The following is a 22,002-nucleotide window of genomic DNA, read 5'->3' on the forward strand; positions in this document are numbered from 1 at the left end:
TTGTCTTCATTTTCCCCCACCACTCCAGCGGAGAATATTTTAAGCAGGTGATCCATGCTTAGACACAAGTCAGACCTTACCTGGGGCTTCCTGGGGAATGGGGATGCCTGTGGCAGTAAGGGGCCCATTGTAGTCTCTGTATGTGAGCCTAGATAGCATCTGTGAGTTTGCCTTGTTACTCTTCTGGGCCTTTGCAGAGGCTTCTGGCTTGGGTCCAGGACCTAATTAAATTAGAGCAAGGTGTACAGTATTGGAAGTGCTTGCCATCATCCAGTCCCAGGCTTGTACATTTTTAATAAGCTGTTGTGAGTTTACCTCTGATTCATTCATATTCCCCACAACCATCCTGGAACATGGATTGTGAGGGTTCTGTTTCTCGCTCTTTGGCAGCAGAAGCAGTTTAATGTGTCACTTTTGCAGCGTTAACCCTTACCCACCAGTGCCAACATCCATATTGTAAAAACTGTCAGTGAAGGGGACTTTGATCCCCCACTGACCAATTTTCTAAGCTACACTGTGCAGGGGACTGTGATCCCTCACTGACCAATTTTCTAAGCTACACTGTGTAAAGATACTTATTAGCTAGGTGGTAAAAGGGTTAAGATAGTTCACCTTTTAACATTTTAGTGTGAGTGCCTATTGCTGTTTACTCACATGTGTTTTCATGTACTGGATTCCTAACAAACTGGAGAGTTTCTGTAGCAGCATATCTATCGGTGCAGCTTCTTTCCAACTCTATTGGAAGAGAGAAGGAGAAAATAAAATGGATTTGTTGCTAATGTTGAAGGAAAAAAGTGTCAAAGAAAAGTAAAGGTACTGTTTCTTTTAATGATCTGCTGTTAAGCAGAAACACTGCAATGCTTAATAGCTGAGGATCAGCTATTTATAGGCCAGCGGCTGGAACATAATGTGGTCTTGGTAAAATTGGATTTCCTGGGGAAATAGATGGCAGAGCTGTGGAGACTAATAAGGGAATATGCTGATCTTCCAGATCTGTAATTTTAAGAGCAGCTATAGTCAGGCTTTTCCAGTGGTATAAAAATGTTACTTTTCATATACAGGTATTCCCCACTTTACGCCACTTCACTTTTAGGAAAGACCTATGTTAGTACCTGTTTTTGCCAATCAAAAGAAGTCTACAGAGGACTTTCACTTTTATGAAAAAGGCAGAAAAGTGAATTAGTGTTCATTGTTTGCAGTGAACTGTTAGAGGCAGTGCACACTGAAATCACACTGTACATTATTTCTACTTTACATAGTTGTATATTGCATCATTCCTGCTTTTACTGTATGTTAGTGGTTCAGGTTTGATGTATTATTTGGTAGGTTATTTTAGGGGCCTGGGAAAGCATAAAAACTTATCCCATATAAATTAATGGTGATTGCATCTTTACTTATGCCATTTTGGCTTTTGAAAGTTTTCATAGGAATGCGCTCTACTTTTGGGTAGTGGGAGAAACCTGTATAGAAATTAGCAAACCACAGAGTTACCTACCTTCAGAAACATTCTTTCTTTACTAAAGGACATCAGAATGGCAGAAACAAAAAGGTTAATGATCACAAGTACCATCAAGATGATGCTGGTGAGGATCAGAAAGGAGCCCAGCACTGGGCATAAAGTGATAATCTGGAAAGGCAATAAAACACTGAGTTTAAAACTAACAGTTTCATTTTTCCTTTAAAAATGTAAGTTATATGCTAGCTAATGTTTGGGATATATTCACATAAACAATGTCGGGTAGAAACGAGGGAGAAAAGCAAAACTTAAAAAGGAGAATAATACTTTAGAGTGGACAGAGCAAGAATGCCTGACTCAAAGGGTGCGTGCCTTCAGGGCTTTCACAAGAAGAAAACAGAAACTGAAAAAAAAAGCCCGTTTGAGTTTTGGCAATTCCAGAAAATACAGGGATGAGCAAAACTGGGTTTACAGTTGTGAATATGTGAAACAAATTTATTGTGTTATTTATTAATTATTGTATTATTTTCCCTGTAAACAGGTGTAAACATACTTTTTCCAACCCCTGTATATCTAAACATGGACGCTTCAAGGAGTAGCAAAAGCATATTAAAAGAGTAGATACCAGAAATGACAATGAAAACGATCTCTGCCATTCCAAGAAACTTACATTCTAAACACGGAATCATTCCAATAAAATAGCCATAGAAAACCAGCTTTTAATTTAGTATTTTTTTTCATTGCTATCTTTAAATGGGCAAGTACTGAGTTTTGTTATTCTTTTCAGCATAAATCTTTCTGAAATTTAGAACTTAACTAGAATGGTTTCTGTAACAGTCTTATTTTAATTTAGGTGTGTGTTTTAACAAATGATGTTGATTCTCCAATACTGATGTTATTTTCCCTTGGAATTGGCTCTTTCATTATTGGCACTGTTTAAAAAAAAAACCAAACAACCCAGCAACCTAGAGAGTGAATACTTACACTAAATATTACTGTGATGGGAATCTCCTACATGCCAAAACATTTCCTAGTCGGTGTATCACCCACTTAAAGTGCTTAATTATATCAAGCTTAGATAGTCTCTTGGAGATTGTGATAAGACTTTTTCTCCCAGTAAATATAACTCTAGTCAACCTTTACATTGTACAATTATGATTAGAACAGAAAATTCTTTTAAAAATCGCCCAAAAATAGGTGTTAGTAAAAGTGTGTTATTCTGATCGTTACTTTAGTATATAAAGTGTTCCAGGGCCAAGGACTTCATTCCATAGTGATTGAGACTAAAACTACAACAATTGTTCACCCAGGAAAGTGGCAACTTTCCACATTAGAAACTGTTAACTTCTTCATTTTCATTAGTATCCTTTGAAATCTAGATTATCAGAATGATCAGCCTTGATGAAAATCTTGACAGTTTCACTAATTTGGTTTGCAGTTTTCCTTCCCTGATGGACTATATGCTTGTGCTTTGGACCCAGGTCCTCATCTGGGTTTCCTACTTTATTTTGTGTTGAATAGAAAGGTATTTGTGTTGGTAGTTCCTGGAGGAAAATAATAGGCTATCTGCAGTGAGTATTTTTTAACTATAAACAGAACTATCACAGCTCTTCTGGAACTGTACCTCCCTGATATTTTTAAAGTCACTTCCATTGTATACTTAAGATCCAATCTCCTTGGCTGTAAGATGTAGTAAGTATACAAGAAGTGAGAGAGGTGGGACTATGTGTTTAGAAAATGACAGATTTCTAAAGTAATAGCCACTCAAAATCTGTATATACAGTAAACCAGAATGGCAAAGGATCTAAATGTCTCCCTTTCTCGAAGTGCAGTGGTACAGTAGGGGCTGCTTTTATGAACAGTACTCTCTGTTATTACAGCGTGGGGCAGAGGCAAATTTACACTTATTACTAAATAATAATAATACAAGAATAAACTCTGGTCCTGGCTGGGTGTATCAGTTGGTTAGAGTGTCATCCCAAGATGCTAAGGTTGTAGGTTTGATCCCCAGTTGGGGTACAGACAAGAATCATCCAATGAGTGCGTAAATAAGTGGAACAACAAATTGATGACTCTCCCTCTCAAAAAATCCATTAAAAAAATAAACTTTCATGTACTCAAGACTGTAAACCTACCTTACCCCACCCTGTATATTAAAGCAAATAGAGTAGGGAAAACAGGATATAGGGTTTTCACCTCCTTGTAATGAGAGACTCCTATCAGGAGGCCAACAAAAGTCACTGCTGAACTGAAGAATGTTCGGTATTCAGAGATGCGCCATCCAAACACCAGGTTAAACTGAAAAGAAAGAACTGTCAGAGGGCATGGAGAGCAGTGAGGCTATTGCAGTTATTTCTGTCTTGAGGTGCTGGGTAAGGATGAGGTCAACGCAGAACCAGTGGAATGGAAATTAAATTCCTTAGTGGCCATTTCAAATATGTCTAAAAAAATACATAAAATTCTTTTGTAATTACAGTGTTTTCATGTAACTTTGACCTTCACATTCCTGTGAGCTAAGTTTTACTGCCATTTTAGAGATGAAACAAATGTAACAAAGTCTGGCCAAAAAGTCTGTTTTTTTTTTCCCGTAAGATACATTTTTCATTTTGACCAATTACTTTATTGATTTGGATGTTTTGAGTGTGTCGGCTCTCTCCTGTGTGGTATAATGTTGATTGTTCTCAATGTCTTGATTTGATCACTGTAAACTTCAACGGGTCTACCCGATCATGGAGCATCCAGTGAGAAAGCTCCAGCACAAAACTTCGCAAACCACTTTTGACACATTCAGTCACAGCACCTTCTCCATACACCGCACAATTTTATTTTTTTTGGATTTCAGTTGCATTTTTATCTTTCTTGAAATAGGAAAGCATAATATGCCAAAATGTTGCATATTTTCTTAATTCACCTATTTTGATAAGTTAAAAAAATACATGCTGCTATGACAGCTGTCACAATACAATAACAACATTGTTTCAGATGAAGTTAAAGACAACTAAGTGTCACTAGAGCCATCTCACGGAAAAAGACAAATGAACTTTTTGGCCAACCCAGTATGAGTTTAAGTCACACTGCTAATTAAGTATGGAACTCCCAACTAAAACCAGCTTTCTTCACATTTTTTCCCAAAACTCATTGCCAACTTGAACTGCTGATTTTCCATATAGTGGCCTTGTCTATAGTAAGCAACGTGATTACAAGACCACAGCACTTAGGAAAAGACAGACAGTGAAATGGGGGCTTACCGCAATGGCATAGCCTGTCAGCAGGATCAGGATGACCAGCATGAAGCCCACCATCTCATCCCAGGCTTTGTTGAGTGTTCTACCGATGACCTGCAACCTGGGGTTATGATGCAGCAGGTTCCACAGCCTAACAGTTGTCAACAGAAGCAGGAAGCCCATGAGGTGAATGACAGCTGAGTTCACTTTTACTGCCTCGTAGAAGTTGATGAACCTGTACCAAGGAAGGCTGAGCTGTTCAACACGAAGTGTGTGTCGTCATCAATTCCTGTGATGTCAGTTTCTCCAGTGTTCCTGCTGCCACAATGCAGCAGTTCTGTGAGTCCTATTTTGTGAAATGCTTGTAAGAACTGCTTTCTACGGTGGCCTCCTGTTATTAGTGGATATGACAGCACTGGAAAAAGACTTTTGGCCCTGGCTGGTGTGGCTCAGTGGATTGAGTGCTGGCCTGTGAACTGAAAGGCACTGGTTCAATTCCCGTCAGGGCACATGCCTGGGTTGTGGACCCGATCAGGTCCCCAGTTGGGGGTGTGCAAGAGGCGACCGACCAATGTTTCTCTCCCTTCTTCCCTTCCCCTCTAAGAATAAATAAAATCTGGAAAAAAAAAAACCCCACAAAAAAAAACAAAAAACATTTGGAAGTTGTACTGAAGAAAACTCAAAATGTGACCTCTAGAAGATTTCTTTACTCCAGTTTCATCCTGAAAATTAAGGCTAGTCTCCTCTACTGCTCTGTTGTTTTTTGGTTTTTTTTTTTTTTTTTAAGATTTTATTTATTTTTAGAGAGGGAAGGGAGGAAGAGAGAGAAACATCAGTGTGCGGTTGCTCGGGGCTGTGGCCTACAACCCAGGCATGTGCCCTGACTGGGAATCGAACCTGCGACACTACTGCTCTGGTTTGAGTTAAATTTCTCTGGAAAGTACATGAGTTGATGTGATGAGATGTGTCTTATGCTAATCTGTTTTCTGTAACATGAATCCTATATTCTCTGGCAGTAGATAATTGATCCTCTAACAGGTTTAACAGTACTGAGAGTAGAAACAGTAAACTGGAGGTAAGGGGTGTTACTTACCAATTAGAAGTTGGTTTTTTATTTGTTTAGGTTTTCTTATTTGAGAGGTGCATTCAAAATTTCATGTTGCAGCAAGTAGGTTATTGGGATAGACCTCCATTGGTGTGAGCATGTTGGCAGTTAATCACAATTCTTTTTGTGTCTGAGACCAAGGCAATGCCACACAGCAGGCAGGACCTCAGCTGCCAGCATCAGGCAAACTGCACAGACCCACTGTCCCTGCATTAACAACCCTCATAGGCCTTCCTGGGACATTGGCGCAGTCTTACACACAGGCTGTTGACCACTGAAATGTTAGAGAAGCACCACATGGCAATACTTGATCTGGGACATAGATGCTCTTCCCCATGAGAAAGACCAGAGAATGAGGCCCAAGGGGCACCAGAATGTCTCAGTGTGGATGAATGTTCGTACCCAGACAGCAGCCCGCCTTGGATTTAAAGTGTGTACTATGTGTTGTGGTTTTATTTAAAGAAGGATCATTTGTTATGCCTCAGGTTTTATTCCTTGGCCAGGGTGCAAAATAATGACCAATCCAGGCCCTTCCTATGTGAAAGGCTGAAGAGCTTTTCAACCTGATCAGCAGTATAAGCTTCTAGTTAATTGTTTCCTCTGCCGTGAGCATTATACAAAAACATAGATTTGGTAGATCAGTGGCAGAGGAGGGGGAGTTTGAGAGACCACTTGTGTGTAAACAGGAAACGACCTTGAGGAGGAGCCTGGTGCTGCTCAGGCTCCCTCTTACCTGTCACGGTTATGGTGGTATTGTGCCATGTTTTTCTTATGTAGGGAAATAAGCTTCATGCCAAGCACCAAGATGGCAAAGGTAATAAGGATTATGCTCATGTCCAGAATGTTTTTCTTCCTCGTGAAGAACCTCCATCTCTGCTGTTTCAGCCGGCAGCCCTACACAGATACCACAGTCACCACTGCTTGCCTGCAAGACCAGCTACGCCTGTCCCCAGTGGGGTGCTATGAACGCTGGCGAAGCACTCGGCTGGGGCTTGTCAGATCTAATCTGGACACGGTGGGTTGTGGTCTTGGTTCTGCTCTGGAGTCATTCAGAGCTGCTACTTACTAAAAAGTTGCCTTTCTCTAATACAGCTTTCATTGGGTAGTCATATTTCTTGTTGCTTAAACTTTAAAAACTTCCTAAATTACTTATCAAGTCTAAACTTTTTTTTTAAAAGTGAAATTAAAACTTAGGTTTAGGACATATTTTGAGTACAGTGATCTGTATTTTTGAATACTTGCTCTGTTCATCACAGTTTCAATCTCTTGCTGTTGCCCTATGTAGGGGTAATACAACTAATTGTACAGAAAATAATATTCTTTCTACAGACTTACTTCTTTGTTGAAAATTGAATGAGCTACTTTGTAGAAAACCAGTTAGTCTTTAACTGAACTCAAACTTCTGGAAAGGACCAAAGTCATAGCTATAATTCAAGCAATAACAGTACGTTGTGCCGCTCACTGTGCAGGCTTGAGACTCTAGGACCTAACATTCTGATGTTCCCAACTCGCCTGTATGACGCCATAGTAACCGACTAGGAGATAACAGATGACTTGGGAGACGACAGACCAGGCAAACTCCTTCTTTGATGTCTGAAGGGAAGTTAAAATGTCCAGTCTTATGGAGGCGAAGAAAGCACCTGAGGAAAAACATTTGGAGTCAAGAGTCTTTACAGCTTTTGCCTTTTCCCTTCAAACCCTGTCTTTGAAATAACCCCAACTGTGCCTGTACCATTAATTTCAAATGTTTTTGGGTTTTGAAGCTCAGGATTTCCTCTAGGGTTGTGATGCACATTAAATGAGATCATGTGTGCAAAGGTATCGGAGAAGTGTGTTGATTGCGGTGAAAGTCAGTAGAGGAAAGTCAGTAGAGGGAGATTATACTGTTGATCCCACCTGGCGGGCAGCGGCAGTGACCTCAGCTGTCACGGCGCGGGGGGGGGGCACCCTTACCAAGCTGGAGCAGCGGCAGAGGCACTGCTGCAGCATCATGTTTTAGAGAACTGACGACTGCAGTGTGAACGGACAACGGAGTTAAATGTGAGTGTGGCACTTTTGTTTAAAGCTATTTAAAATACATTTTCAGACATTAGTGTGATTAAAATGCTTTGAACCATTTCACATTTATTTTCTGTGTAAAGCATTAACACTATCCCATGAATACTGACAGTATGCCATGAATACTCGGATGTCTGTATGAGGATAGACTTACAAAGCTTGGGCCTCCACCTAAAAAGACAGAATGTTGACATTTTATAAATGCATGAAAGATCTTGTGAATATAACTTTTTGTAAAGCCCCAAAATATTCGAACTAAGATGTACCCCTTGTAGTAGAAAGTACATTTTAAGAACAAAGAAATTCCTACTTCACATAGCCAGTGCTCAAGACTGGGAATTTCCCTTTGTTTATTTTACCCCTATCTTAATTAATTTTTTTTTTTGTAGTTACTAACAATGAAAACGCTCAGGAAGAGTCCTCATGCTTCATTTAGAAGTATAAGAGAAGTGGTCTACTCTGTGGGTCTGGGAAGAAAGGATTCCTGATTAGAAGTGAAAACCTGGTGGCAAATGGAAAGACACTTGGGGGCAAATTCTGGGGGCAAGAAGAAAGAGAAAGGAAATCGGGTCAGGGCGGGGCAGCCTTCCTGTTAAAGGGGGGTGGGGATTGAATGTACCAGGTTCCCTCCAGTCCTTTACAAAATGCCACTACAATGGCAATGAAGGGGTCAAAATGACAAAGGAGAGGAGGGCAAATGGATGGGACAACCTTGGGAGCTGGAAGATAGATGCATGACGCTGTCTCAGCAGGTTCAAGAAAGTGGAAACCTAAGCAGGAAACCCAGAGGCAAGCCAATTCTTACCACAAAACCCTGGAAAGGCTGAGAAATGAGAGGCCTCAGGTACTTCTGAAGGTAGGGGGTCAAGGGGAACTGAGGACAGGTTGCCAGTCTGAACATAAGCAACTAGATCCCCGATTTCCTCTCGCTGTCAGGACCAGATACTTGCCACCCATCCTGCCTTCCACAACCTTAGTGACATTGAACTAGAGAGAATCTGAACTCCTAGGCACCAGGCACACCTGCAAATCTACTGGAAAAGGGAATTAAGGAAAAGTTTACACACTGCATGGTGAGACCCTTCCCAGTCCCCTTCCTTCAGCTGGCTCTGAGAGGTGTAAGGCTGATTAGCCTAAAGCAGGAGTTTGGAGGGTCCCTCTCTCTGGAAACTGACTGCCCAAGAGACAAGTCATACATACCAGCTGACAAGCTCCATGCATACACAGCTGATTAGCATTTATTTGTTTGTTCTTTTTACTGGCTCTTAAATGTGAAAGAACAGCCAGATGTTTAAACCTCTAACATTGAAAACTGGAGATCAAAATACAGGGTCCAGCAGAAGTAAGGCATGCTTGGGTGTGGTTGGTAGGGTAATAATATGGGTGTAATAAGTAATAGTTTTAATCTGAACGTTTCATCTAAAATGCCATATGGTATGCTTGAGTGTGATACTGTTATGTTAAAGAATTACATGCTTATGATTTTGTAATAAAGAAGGTGTGTTATTTGTGCCAGACCCTATATATTAAATAAACAAAAAGTTCAGAGGAATTAAGAGAAAGTTAAGGAAATGGTAAAAATAAAACGAATCTGTAGCATCCTCAGAGCGCTGAGAGGATACTGATTCCATAAAACAACAACAGGAGAATATGAAAAAGAAATATGAGCGCAAACAATTTTCGGAAATTAAAATAAAATGAACATTTCAAATGCTTTAGAAATTGAAGTGATCTCTAAGAAATTAGAAGATAAAGATGGAAAGGCAAAAATAAGAAAATCAGAGGATTAGTCCAGGTGTTCTTTCCTCAAAATTCTAGGAATATAAGAAAGAGAGAAAATAGAGGAGAAATTTACAAAGAAATGCAAAGAAGATGTCTCAAAAACCTAAGGCCATGGTTCCAGATTAAAGAATTTACCATGGGTCAGTCAGGTCCTTTCATAACCCTGGGGACCAAGAGACAATTCTAACAACCTGCAAGTGGAACATCGTCATACTGATTAACAGCAGTGCAAGAAGTTCAAGACAACGGACTATGCTTTTAAAAGTTCTGTGAAAAACAATTGTATCCGGTCAAATACGCAATCAAATGTGATGGCAAAAATTTTTTGGGACATGCAAGGTTTCAAGTAATTCTCTTGCACCCTTCTAGGAAGTTATTGTAGGATGAGCTCCAGCAAAATGAGAAAATAAACCAAAAGAGGAAGACGGATCTAGGAGAAAGGGGATCCAGCAGATGAGAAGTAAAATTAATCCCTAGTGTGACAGTCAGGATAAGAGCTCTAGAACAGGCCTAGAGAATAACCAGTCCAGGCTGTGCCAAAAGGTTGGAGGGCACTAGAGAGGGTAACTCATAAGAAAATGACAAAATGGTAAGTTATATGATACTTTTGAATAGAACGAGATTTTTGTTTCTAGGATGAGTTTGATTCATCTCCAGTGATAGAATACATGCAAAACCAAGCAAACAAAAAGAAGTAATTATAAACTAGGAAACAGTTATGGAAACATAGGAAACTGAATTATAATATATGGCTCATCTTTGGAAAATATCACAATAATGGCCCTGTCTGGTGTGGCTCAGTGGACTGAGTGCTGGCCTGTGAACCAAAGGGTCACCAGTTCGATTCCCATTCAGGGCACATGCTTGGGTTGCGGGCCAGGTCCCCAGTAAGGGGGTATGTGAGAGGCAACCACACACAGATGTTTCTCTCCCATTCCCTTTCCCTCTAAAAAGAAATAAAAATCTTTTTTTAAAAATCACAATAATGGAAATAATCAAACTATATTGCTATATTGTGAAAATGAGGGAAGAGAAAATGTATGTGTGCATTTTAGGCATATGTATGGGTATAGGAAAGTTAAAACCTCATCGTTATTAAAAATACATACTACTAAAACAGAAGATTCTTGAAATAGCTAATAAGTATGCTGATCTTAAATTCCAAAAGAACCAGTTAGAAAAGCTTTCAAGTATAGCAGCTTCTGGGACATAAGAATGAGGTGGGAACTGAGGACTGCCAGTTTTTCCCTTGAACTATTTGACTTTTAAAATTATATTGTGTGCAATAACATTAATTAAAATAATGTTTCCTAATGGTATAAGAAATTGGGACTTCTGAGATACCCAGGTCAGAGGGAGGAGGGAAGAGATCTTCGTACCCACATTGTTGGATTCCAGAATCAAGGTCACTGCACAGAACAGGTTCACATTAGCATTGAAGACCACAAATTCCACAAAGAGGCTTTTGGTGCGACGGTCTAGCCAGTGGCTCTGTTCAAGGCGCTGTAGAACTCTGGAAAGACAGAGGGACAGGGCTGCTACTCCATTCAACCCTGCAAAGGAGGACCCCCCTCTCCCCGCCCATTCCAAGTAGGAAGCTCCATTTCCCAGGCTAGTTTACCTGGGCAATATTTTATAATTACTAATGTCCAAACTTTCACTAGTGATAACATGAATACCAATTTAGAGGGCTACAAAAATAGTTTTCACAGTGGTAGTCACACCAAGGTTAAGTGTTCAAGAACATATATTTGGCATTTCAAGTCTGAGGTAGCATTTTATATACATGTCAACTACTTCTGTTTGAAGTGTTAAAGGCTATGCTTTACTAATAGTTACTCAGTTTTGAGAGTTGTAAGGGGTGAAATATCATTTGGTTGGCATTGTTTCTTAGTAGATTCTTGCTATAAATTTAAATGAGAATTATTTTAATTTAGACTTTTTCATACATAATCAGAGACTCAGGATTCATATACAAAATCACACTATAAGTATAAAATTTATTTTTGGCATATGAATTATTTTGGATTAATCACGGTTCTCAGTGAAGGACAGTGTTTTTTTCTCATGACTGGAGAGTACAGTTTCCCCAAGCTGGAGTTACCTGAGTTCTCCTGAGCTAGGAGTGAAATTGATACATTTTTCAGATGAGACAAGAAATGAGATTTGGCAAACTGGCAAACTAAAATATACCTGTAATTTGAAGCTGAACAAATTTTTTAACTAACACATTTCCTTAAAAATCTAAAATAAGCCCTGGCTGGTGTAGCTCAGTGGATTGAGCGTGGGCTGCAGACCAAAGGTTTGCTGGTTTGATTCCCAGTCGGGGCACATGCCTGGGTTTCGGGCCAGGTCCCCAATGAGGGCCATGTAAGAGGCAACCACATATTGATGTTTCTCTCCCTCTTTCTCCCTCCCTTCCCCTTTCTCTCAAAAATAAATAAAATCTTTGAGAAAAATAGGCTAAAATGAAAGTGTCCACAAGTCATTATAGTAGTTGTCAAAACTACTTAAGTGGTTCCTTAATTCCTTGCCTTAAGAATGGACAGAAGCAAACATCTTGGTCCCCTTGTTCAGGCCTCAGGCTCGCTCACCTGACGGCAGCACTGGAATTTCTTCCAAGTCTGACAACGTATCCTCCGCCTGAGTAAGTGGCAAATTCCCCTTGGATGGGGTAGCCGCCCAGTGTCTCCTGATTCTGATAATGCCAACTGTTGTCTGAGTCCGTGGTGTTCGTTTCAGGGGGCCTCCAGCTCACCCCATAGTTCTCTGTATCCTCCAGATCTGAGTGAGATGGCTTCACTTGTTCTTGGGGAGACACTTTGGATGGAAAGTCTGTGGCACCAGGAATGCGAGTCTGGCGGAGCAGGACATTTCCCACGAGAAAGGAGTTCCCATCGGTAACAAATCCTAATCAAAGTACAAGAAGCTATTGTAAAAATTGCCTCATTAAATTAGTAGCAAAAAATGCAGTTTCACCACTATCTTATTTTTATTTATTTTAAAAGATTTTATTTATATATTTTTAGAGACAGGGGAAGGGAAGGAGAGGGGGAGAGACATCAATGTGTGGTTGCCTCTCATGTGCCCCCTACTGGGGACCTGGCCTTCAACCCAGGCATGCTCCCTGACTGGGAATCAAACCAGCAACCCTTTGGTTCATAGGCCAGCATTCAAACCACTGAGCCACACCAGCCAGAGCAGGAAAGAAATTTTTTTTTTTTTAGCATTTCTCCAGCACTACTCAGAGCCTTTGCATACCAAATTCTCTTGACGGTGAGGTTCTTTGAAGATACCGACTATATTATATCCATCTTTTTATCGTTAGCACTTAGAACAGTTTCCAGCATACTAGCTGTTCAATACATATTTGTGCAACTGAACCGAATAACCATACAAGGAGAGTTCTAGACACATCACAGATTTGGGAAGATTGCTCATGAGGAAATATGTCAAATATCATCTGCTGTGGAGATCTTTCTAGTTACACTGCTTTGTGTGCTTGCTAACAACCTTAGCTACATGTGGTTCCCCCCTTCACCAGGAGGCAACCAGTCCCAGGGATCACTCCCACTACTTCTCATGCTGTAAGTGGATAAATTCTCATTTCTATTTACCAGTCCCATGTGAGACTCAGCAGTTGGAATCAGCATCCATGGGCCTGATCATCCTTGACTGAAGAGACATAAACCTGAACCTGCTTAGCTGAGATCTGGGGAGTGGAATCCTTGGGGTGCCTACTGGGGTGCAGCCATGTTGAAAGATCCAGCTGACCTTTTGCTGGTGTTCTAACGTCAAGGTAGAAGTGTTTGGAAAACTAATCGCTCCCTACATTTGCATGTCTGGGCCCAGGACTGTCCTTACCTCTGTAACCCCCATACAGGTTAGGAAGGAGCGTGTGAGTGGCCCAGGGGTAGAACTGCTTCAGAAGTTTGATCTCTGAGAAATGGTGAGAAAAGCTCTTCCAGAGAGCTTGATGGAGGTAAAATCTACTGGCGTTCTGTGTGGAGTTGACTGCAGTCATCAGCAGGACAAGGAAGAGGATTTGTACTATTGAAGAGCAGAAAAAAGCATAAGCCAAAACATTTGGCTGTATATCTATATATATCTTCCCAGAATTGTTCTGGCACTAATTAGAAATTTTACTTAAGATGCATAAACTCCCACACAGAATTTTTGTATTTTAGTTCTTAGAACTAAAGCCCTGCACTAAACCTCTCCTCCCTCCCTCCCTCCTTCTCCCCGCCCCCTCTCTATCCGTGCTCACAAGAAGGGAAGGCACCGTAAAAACAAATTGTGTTCTTGGGGTCAGGGGACCCAACGATGCCAGCGCTAGCTGTGTCGAACGGTCACCGTGCACTTATAGGATAGCCGTTTTTCGAAGCATATTCCTTTTTGCTCCACTCGGAAGCATGTGGATCATGTTTTTTTTATTATATTCTGCAGGTAGAGAAAGCGACTTACTCAAGCACGCAGTTAGATCTCAAGACTCCAGGAGTCTCCCATTGACCGCACCACCTTGTTTACTGCAATTCTGATTTTTCAAGATGAATGTGTTACGCCTTTCCCCTTCCATGTTTTCCATTTCATGCTCACCACCCCTCGTCCTCGCTGGGCACTGTGCGGCAGTAACAACGCGCCACCATTGCCTCCCCTTACCCAGGATATCTCCTGTCAGCTTGAAGAGTTCTTTGTCCTTCAAGGTTCTTCCCGGGCGCTTAACTGGGCTGTTCAGAGCCGGGGCTACATAGATGGGGTTCCTCTTGTCTCTTGAGCCAGGTAACGATGAAGAACATTTTGCTGTAAAAAATTCAAATACAGGCAAAAAAATGATATGTTTCATTAAGCAGTTATTCATCAACATTTGTTGAGTATCTACTATGAGTACCTCCTGTTAAGTGTTGAAGAAACAAAGAAAAAAAAGCTAAGCAGAGATACTCAAACTATCATGAAGGACTTTCTTAAAAAAATTCTGATCCATCAGGAACTGATACTTTTATAAAATACAATAAAAATGAATTAGTAGAAAAATGAAAGAACGGAGGCCTATAAAACAACGGGCCTATAAAATTAGAGTCAGGCCTAAAGTTAAGTCTCTTCAATTGCTATAAAAGTTTCTAAATTGCCTGCTGTCCATTTCTGTACTTATCTTGGACTAGAAACTAACAGTTCCAGTCAGTCAGTGAACACACGTTGGAAACATGACCTGCAGGTGTTTCTCAAACTTGAATGTGTACAGGAATCACCTGGTAATTTTAGTATGCGTAGACTCGAGGGTGAAGCCTGAGATTCTGTATGTCTGACAATTGCAGGACATGCTGATATTACTAATCATAACATTTGCCACCACAGAATTAATCCCATTTTACATTCTATTTGAAGCAATACTAGTGCCAACCCTAGTTACCACCACTGGCTGAGGCAGCCAGAGCGACTAAAGGCAGGATTTCACTTCCTGTTGCACACACTAGTGGGATCACTTCCACTCCTCATTGCACTAATCTGTATTCGAAACCTTATAAGCTCGTTAAATTCCTACTAGTGCAATACTGAATTCAACCTCTGCCTACCTTTTGATCTAATATTCTTCTATGACTAGCCTCCATAGTAGCACTTACAGTGAGAATGCCTCTCTATGGCCCGCATTTATGACCCCCGAAAGCACACAGCCAAGTCCCCGTTGCCGGCCCTAAGCTCCTGCAGCTGCATTACTTACACGAAGGAGCTGTGGTATGCTATGAGTCACAACAATGCTAACCCTCCTAACAAACGTTATAGCATGCTCCTTCCCATACCACCCCTCTGAGACAACCATAACCAGTTCTATGTCAGACAGGTTGCAAATCACTTGTCGCATACTCCATCAGCCACAGAGCTCTAGTAATTGTAGCTGTCCTTAGTCTAACACCATGAAGCTGTATCGGAGCCACTGCCCGGCTAATCGCACACAGCTTTGTATCCTCACTCAGTACTACTCTACCTGGCGAACTGAAATTATGAATGAATCCTTAGCCAGACTCTAACTTTCTTCCACTGAGAGCAGCATGATGACTCCTAGCAAGTCTTACTAATCTGTCTTTACCCACAGCAACACTTTATTTGGGGAGTTCTTTGTAGTGATGTCCACATTCTCATGGTCTACTGTATCTGTCTCACACAGGAGCCAACAATGGTATTACTGCCCTACACTCCCTCTAAGTACTAATTATGACAATGAGGGAACATCACACTGACAACGTTAAACCACCCTCCGCACGAGAGAATGCCCTCATACCTACACCTGCTGTCCCTGCTGTCCCTCCTACTCCTATCCACCGACCCTGAAATCATCTGGGGGTCTTTGTACTGTAAATATAGCTTAATGAAGACATTATTAGATTTTAAATTTAATCACAGAAGCTAAAAACTCTTATTTTCTTAAAAAGTATGCAAGAACTGCTAATTCATGCCCCTATATATATGTCAGCATGACCTTTTCAAACTTTTGAAGGATAGGAATTATCCACTGCTCTTAGGCACTAAAAATTAGTGAAACTCCAAATACACGTAATAGTTTCTATTTGCTTCAATACTAATTTCGCTACTTGTACTAATCCTACCAATCATAGTGACCACCTCTAATATCTACCAAAGCAAGATGTATCCTCACTATGTAAAAACTACAATTTTAGTAGCTCAATCCCAATGAAAATTATCTACTTGGGCTAAGAAATAATCATCTCAAATTAATACTGAGCAACTATTCAAACTCTAAAAATAACACTCATCTTCAAGCTAGACTACTTCTCAATACTCTCTATGCCAGTAGCATTATTCATCACATGACCAATTGTAAAATTCTCAACATGACATATACACTCAGATCCTATTATTAACCATTTTTAAAAATACATCTTTATAGTTCTCATTATAATACCAATCTTAGTCACCAGTAACAATCTTTTAGGCAGAGGAAACAGCAATTCAAGAGTGTGGAGAAATGAAATGAGGACTATAAATGAGGACATTTATGCAGTTTGTAGTTAGCTTATTAATGTCTTTAATTTCTGGAGGAATGAGGTATCCTCCACCGTGAGAAGTTCTTGTGCACCTCTGTGACGGCATTGTTTGTTTCCTTCGGAGAGGTAAGTCCTCTCCTGGGTTCTGGTGTTTATCATTTCTACGCATTTCTTCACTACAAAAACTCCTCCAAAGAAGGCATGCACTGTTTTGCATGATTACAGTGCTGTGTTAGCTCTCCTGCGAGTTGCCTTCCTGCCCACTGCTGTGCTGGTGAGGCTCACCCGCAGGCATGAGCAGCTCCAGTCGGCTACAGGGTAGGAGCCAGCCCTTCGGCGCAGTGACCGACTGAGGCATCAGAGAGGAATTCAGGATCCCTCCGACATTTTTAGAGAATGGTGATGCTCTTAACGGAGATGAGAAAATAGAGTAAAGAAGTGGGTTTGTGGGGCAGGCAAACACTTGTTTGGGGCATCTTTCACTTGAAACGTGTGCTGAGGCAGGCGGTGAGCAGTGGGAAATAGCACCTGGGGCTCAGGTGTGAGGAGGAGGTGGAGGAGGCCTGGAATTTGGTGAGTGGGTGACCTCTTCTAGGGAGGCATTCCTGCTGAGGAGTGGTTGGCCTTGGCCACCCAAGGCCAACCGCTGGAGGAGCAACTAGCTGATTAGACAAGATTCTCCAAAGGATCAATTTGTCTGAGTGAGGTGGCCAGAATCCCACTGTTCTGATACAGTCTGCACTTTGCCAAATTAGATATTAGAAGTTAGAGCCACCTGAGAGTGCCAAGATCCTCTTCGTCTGCTGTTCCTTCTCCTTGTTAAGGCAGGGCATCCTGCTCAGAATCAGCGACAAGAACACTGAGAGGAAGATCACCTGGACAGGAAAATCACAGGAGAAACTAATGAGCATGTATCACAGGATCCGAGAAAGTCGATGTCATTGTGTAAAGGTGAAGGTATTAATAAATTTCAATTATTTGGCCATATCTTTGGAAAACTGAGAATTAAATAATTTTGTAATTATTTGTGCATAATCATGGGGACCTGGCAGTGTCCAAAGTGTTCGAATAAAGCTAGTATATGTATTTTTGCCCATAGTCCTTAATCTGCTTGGCTAGGAAAGCTTCAACTATTCAATGCTTTGTAATGGTCTGTGTAAGTTGTTCAGAAACACCTGTCTTTGGACAACCAGTGATGAGCTCTACAGGAAAAGCCACACTTTTTAGAAGTTCCAAGGACGAAATCTCAGTTTTGCTAAAGAAGTCATGGAATCTTAGAATTGAGTACGAACTTAAGTATTCCCCACTCCTTAAACTTCCAAGGAGGAAAGTGCTTCAGTCCTCAGGAGAGTAAAGGAGAAGGGCCATAATGCTGCACCCCTCTCCCCACCTTACGTCACTGCGAGGAATCTGTGCAGGTGATTCCCTCCCAGCCTCCCCAGGCTGGCCTGCCTGCAGGTGAGTCCGTTCTGCTCTGCCTGGGCTTCCCAGGGCTGCGCAAAGTGGGCCAGGCCTCGGGGGGAGAGAAGATCTCACACTCTCCTCTACATCTGTGAGATCTTCTCTCCTTCTACTTTTGGAGTTTCATAGATTTGAGGCAGCAATTCTGGGCGTGTCTACTCTGCAGACTTAAAGCCACCCTTCGGTGGGCTAGACTAGGGTGGGAAGTGGTAGAAAGTACACTGAGCCGTGGGTCCAACCCAACTCTCCACTGAAGAGCTAGCAGCAGCTTGTACGTCGTGCACTTACTCACAGTTAACACACCCTGGTAACTGCAGTTGGGACGTTATTGCTGGGAAACTGTTATGTCACTAAACCCTGGTAACTGAAATTCAGGCACATTGAAACATTGCAGGACTGGCTGCATTCAAACACCACCTAAAAATCAGGACATTCTTATGCCAGTACCACACTTCAGAAAATGGCTGATTACTTTCAAGTATAATGACCTGTCCATATTAAAAATATCTCATTTATTCAAAAGACCTAGAATAGTCCTCCACATTAATATTTTTTATGACACTGGGTTTTCAAAGGAACTACATCTGTTATTCAAGATGATGCGACTCAAAGTGTGGCCCATGGACAAACAGCATCAGCATCACCTGGGAGCTGCCAGGTACAGAGTCAAAGCTCACCCCATCCCAGACCTGCTAGCCTCCATTTCAGCATGTCTTTTTAAATTAATTATGCCTGGAACTAGCTAAAGCCTTTCTATAGATAAATTCAATGTTTCTTTGCAACAATGGAAATTATTTCAATTGTTTAGTTATTACCACTCCTACCAACTAACTGCATGCCAGTTACCCTGGATTTACTGCCTAGGTCTCTGTTGCTTTATGATTTTAATATTTTTTACCTATGGTTTGCTTGCTATTATTTTGGTTTATTTGACCTTCCTGGTCATCAATGGTGACACCTCTTTCAATTCAACCTCTGAACTTTAGAATTTCTAAATCACTCTTTTCATTGCCTAAAAGCCTTTGTGTCTGATACGTATGGTACACTCTCACTTAACATCGTCCTTACGTGCTCAGAAACTGTGACTTTAAGTGAGACTACCTAACACACCCAAGTTTTATTTTACCACACGCTAACTGACAGACACAGGAGCTAAGTTCCTTCCTATGGCACAAAACATTTCTGGTCACAAAAACATCACCAGGCTTTTAAGTAAAGACCCCCCCAATACTTCTAAAATTAAACACTAAAATAAATGAGCTCTATATACACTCAAGAATGATTAATAAAGACAAGTAAGATTGTCTTATTTTACAACCCACTTATTCCAGTTCAGGGTCAGGTGCTGAAGCGTCTCCCAGCAGCTCGGGTCCCGCTCCCACACCACACTCAGACTGGGATGACCTGCGCACCTTGGGATGTAAGGGAAACCGGAGTCCCCGGAAAATCCCCACACAGACATGGGGACATGGGGCAAACTCCCACAGACAATAGCCCCAGACATGAAGCAGTTTTCCCCCTCACCCACGTCATGACAAAACAACATTGAACAAAACAACATCATTCGATCATCTGCTGTAATTGGATCTCTCTAAGAGTTCCTGTTAGTTTTTAGTCTGTCTCCCCCAGTAGCTTAAAAATTAAGATCCACCTACTCCTTGTCTCGGTCCCTCTTCTGTGACCAGTGGGTCTCACACGCAGCTGTACATTGGAGTCACCTGGGAAGCTATACCAGGTCGGGCCCTGAAGCCCAGGTCTAGAAATTACGACTTAATTGGTTTGGAGTGAGGCCTTGGCATCAAGAGTTTTTAAAGCTTGGGGGAGCTCAGGCCCATTTTTAGAGTTCTTAAAGCAGAGGCAGTCCTGCCCCCAAAATCTGAAATATTGGAAACTCTACAGGACAGACAACTAGGTTTCTTTAACAAATACAACGTGAGAAAAATAGCAAGAACAGAGAGAGAAAGAGAGAAAAGGACGGGGGGCCTGTAGATTATTAACAATACTTGAGAGACGGAGCAACCAATTGTAACACATGGACCTTATTTAGATCTTGATTTGAACAAAACAACTGTAAAATAAACATTTATGAGACAAGTAGAAAAATAAACATCGGATTTTTAAAAATCTTGGTAAAATACATATAACAAATAACTTGCCATCTAAACTTTTAAAAAATGTATAGTAGTGTTAAGTACATTGGTATTGTTGTGTGGATATTAAGAAACTTGCTAATTTATTTAAATGTGATAATGGTTTTACATTTGTTTTAACAAAGTCATTATCTTTTAGAAATATACAAATATTTATGAATAAAATGTGAAGTCTGGTGTTTTTTCTCAAAATAGTTAAAACAAGATTGGCCATAAATTGGTAATTGTTGAAACTAGGTAATATAACTTTAGGATTTACTCTACTATTCTCTACACACTTTTGTGAGGATCTGACATTTTCTTTAATTAAAGGTTTTTAAAAAGTAAGTTGCATGTTGCTTTTTCTCCAAAGTCATTTGTTCTCAGTTGTTTTTTTTTTTTTTCACTTGTCCCCCTTTAACTGCCAGATCTTTTCCTGCTGTGCTCCCACTAGTCTATCCGTTCTGTTAGGTTTTCTGGGACCACTTCACACATATTCCATACAAATTTCACCCTCCCTATTTCTTTTGAGGGGAGCTTTCTTTTTTGGTCAAATTGTCAGAACCATTAGGCACCTTGGGTCAATACCCATGGACCTCAGTTCCCCAGGCTCCCCGCAATTTCACGCACGCCTTGCATGCTGGTGGGCCCGCTGCTCCCGTACCTTGGCTGGCTGGATGACAAAGATGTTCTGAAGCACTGACAAAATCATTGAAATAACCCAGCTGGTGGCTTGCTCTTTATTCAGTTGCAGGCTATAAAGTGCTGTAAAAAAGGCTGCGGCCAAGCTGGTGACCCCCAGAAGGAGCCAGCAGATGTAAGTCAACCATCTAGGGAGGCCACTAGAGGTGGACTTCCTCCCTTCTTCTGGGCTCAGGATGGGGAAACTGGTTGCCTCCCTAAAGAACACAAGTCGAATAACCTCATAAGCAGCACCTGAGAGAGAGGTGTGGCAGACAGGGGATGAAGGAGAGGCTAGGTGTGGTGCATTACCTGGGCGGCCCTTGCTCTGTGGGAAGAGTATGTGTTTCTAAGTGTTCCTGGAGCGTTTGCAGGTGGCTGGCTGCATCTGGGAAGTCACAAGGCTGGTCAACCTGGGTGGGACCCAACACGCTGAAGTGAGATTGCAGCCTCTGCAGGACTCTGAGCAGGTAGCAGCAGAAATGATGGTGGTTCTCAGGAACCTCTGCAAATGTATTCCAGGTTGACATTTATTAATAAGTGGGAGATTTCTATAGCTAGTGATCCCTGGTAGAGATAAGAATTCATTAACTGATAATAAGTTTAAATTTCTCAGTCGGTGGAGACTGCACCCAACATGCACAATATTCTTGTCTTCTCTGAGCACACTGGTAAATTTCTAACAACTTGTATAATTCCATGCTTTGATCTAGAGATTTCTGAAATCTGATTGAACATTTTCACCAGAATTGCAGTCACAAGTGACTGTACTGGGTAAGTGCCCAGGAGACCCAAACTATATCTGAGAATCCATAAATTGCATAATCTCACCATTTCATAGAAGAAAAAGAATGACAAATTTCAACATTCTCCAACAAAGCAGATGACATATGGGGATCTCACACAGAAAACATTCTTGTGCCTTTTTCTTTTCCTTTAAAAAAGATTTTATTTATTTACTTTTTAGAGAGAGGGGGAAGGAGACAGAAAGAGAGGGAGAGAAACACTCATGTGTGAGAAACAGCCATTGGTTGCCTCTCACACCTCCCATCTAGGGACCTGGCCTGCAACCCAGGCATGTGCCCTGACCCGGAATCAAACCTGTGAC

The 22,002-nt window shown here is 41.3% G+C and overlaps 1 protein-coding gene across 1 annotated transcript in view; it reads right to left on the reverse strand.

The window, feature by feature from the left end:
- Window positions 1-74: 74 nt before the first annotated feature.
- Window positions 75-22,002, reverse strand: part of PKD1L3 (polycystin 1 like 3, transient receptor potential channel interacting) — a 54,706-nt gene continuing 32,778 nt past the window's right edge. Inside the window, 12 exon segments of the mRNA XM_045819135.1 lie at window positions 75-725; window positions 1,492-1,627; window positions 3,653-3,754; window positions 4,705-4,915; window positions 6,519-6,679; window positions 7,298-7,425; window positions 13,203-13,284; window positions 13,287-13,675; window positions 14,285-14,425; window positions 17,399-17,498; window positions 20,878-21,112; window positions 21,207-21,399. Coding sequence (XP_045675091.1) covers window positions 637-725; window positions 1,492-1,627; window positions 3,653-3,754; window positions 4,705-4,915; window positions 6,519-6,679; window positions 7,298-7,425; window positions 13,203-13,284; window positions 13,287-13,675; window positions 14,285-14,425; window positions 17,399-17,498; window positions 20,878-21,112; window positions 21,207-21,399 — 1,967 coding nt within the window. The 3' untranslated portion in view covers window positions 75-636.

Source organism: Phyllostomus hastatus, unplaced genomic scaffold, assembly GCF_019186645.2.
Source record: "Phyllostomus hastatus isolate PE091 unplaced genomic scaffold, TTU_PhHast_1.1 phas_scaffold_345, whole genome shotgun sequence".
In the NCBI taxonomy this organism is placed as follows: Eukaryota; Metazoa; Chordata; class Mammalia; order Chiroptera; family Phyllostomidae; genus Phyllostomus; species Phyllostomus hastatus.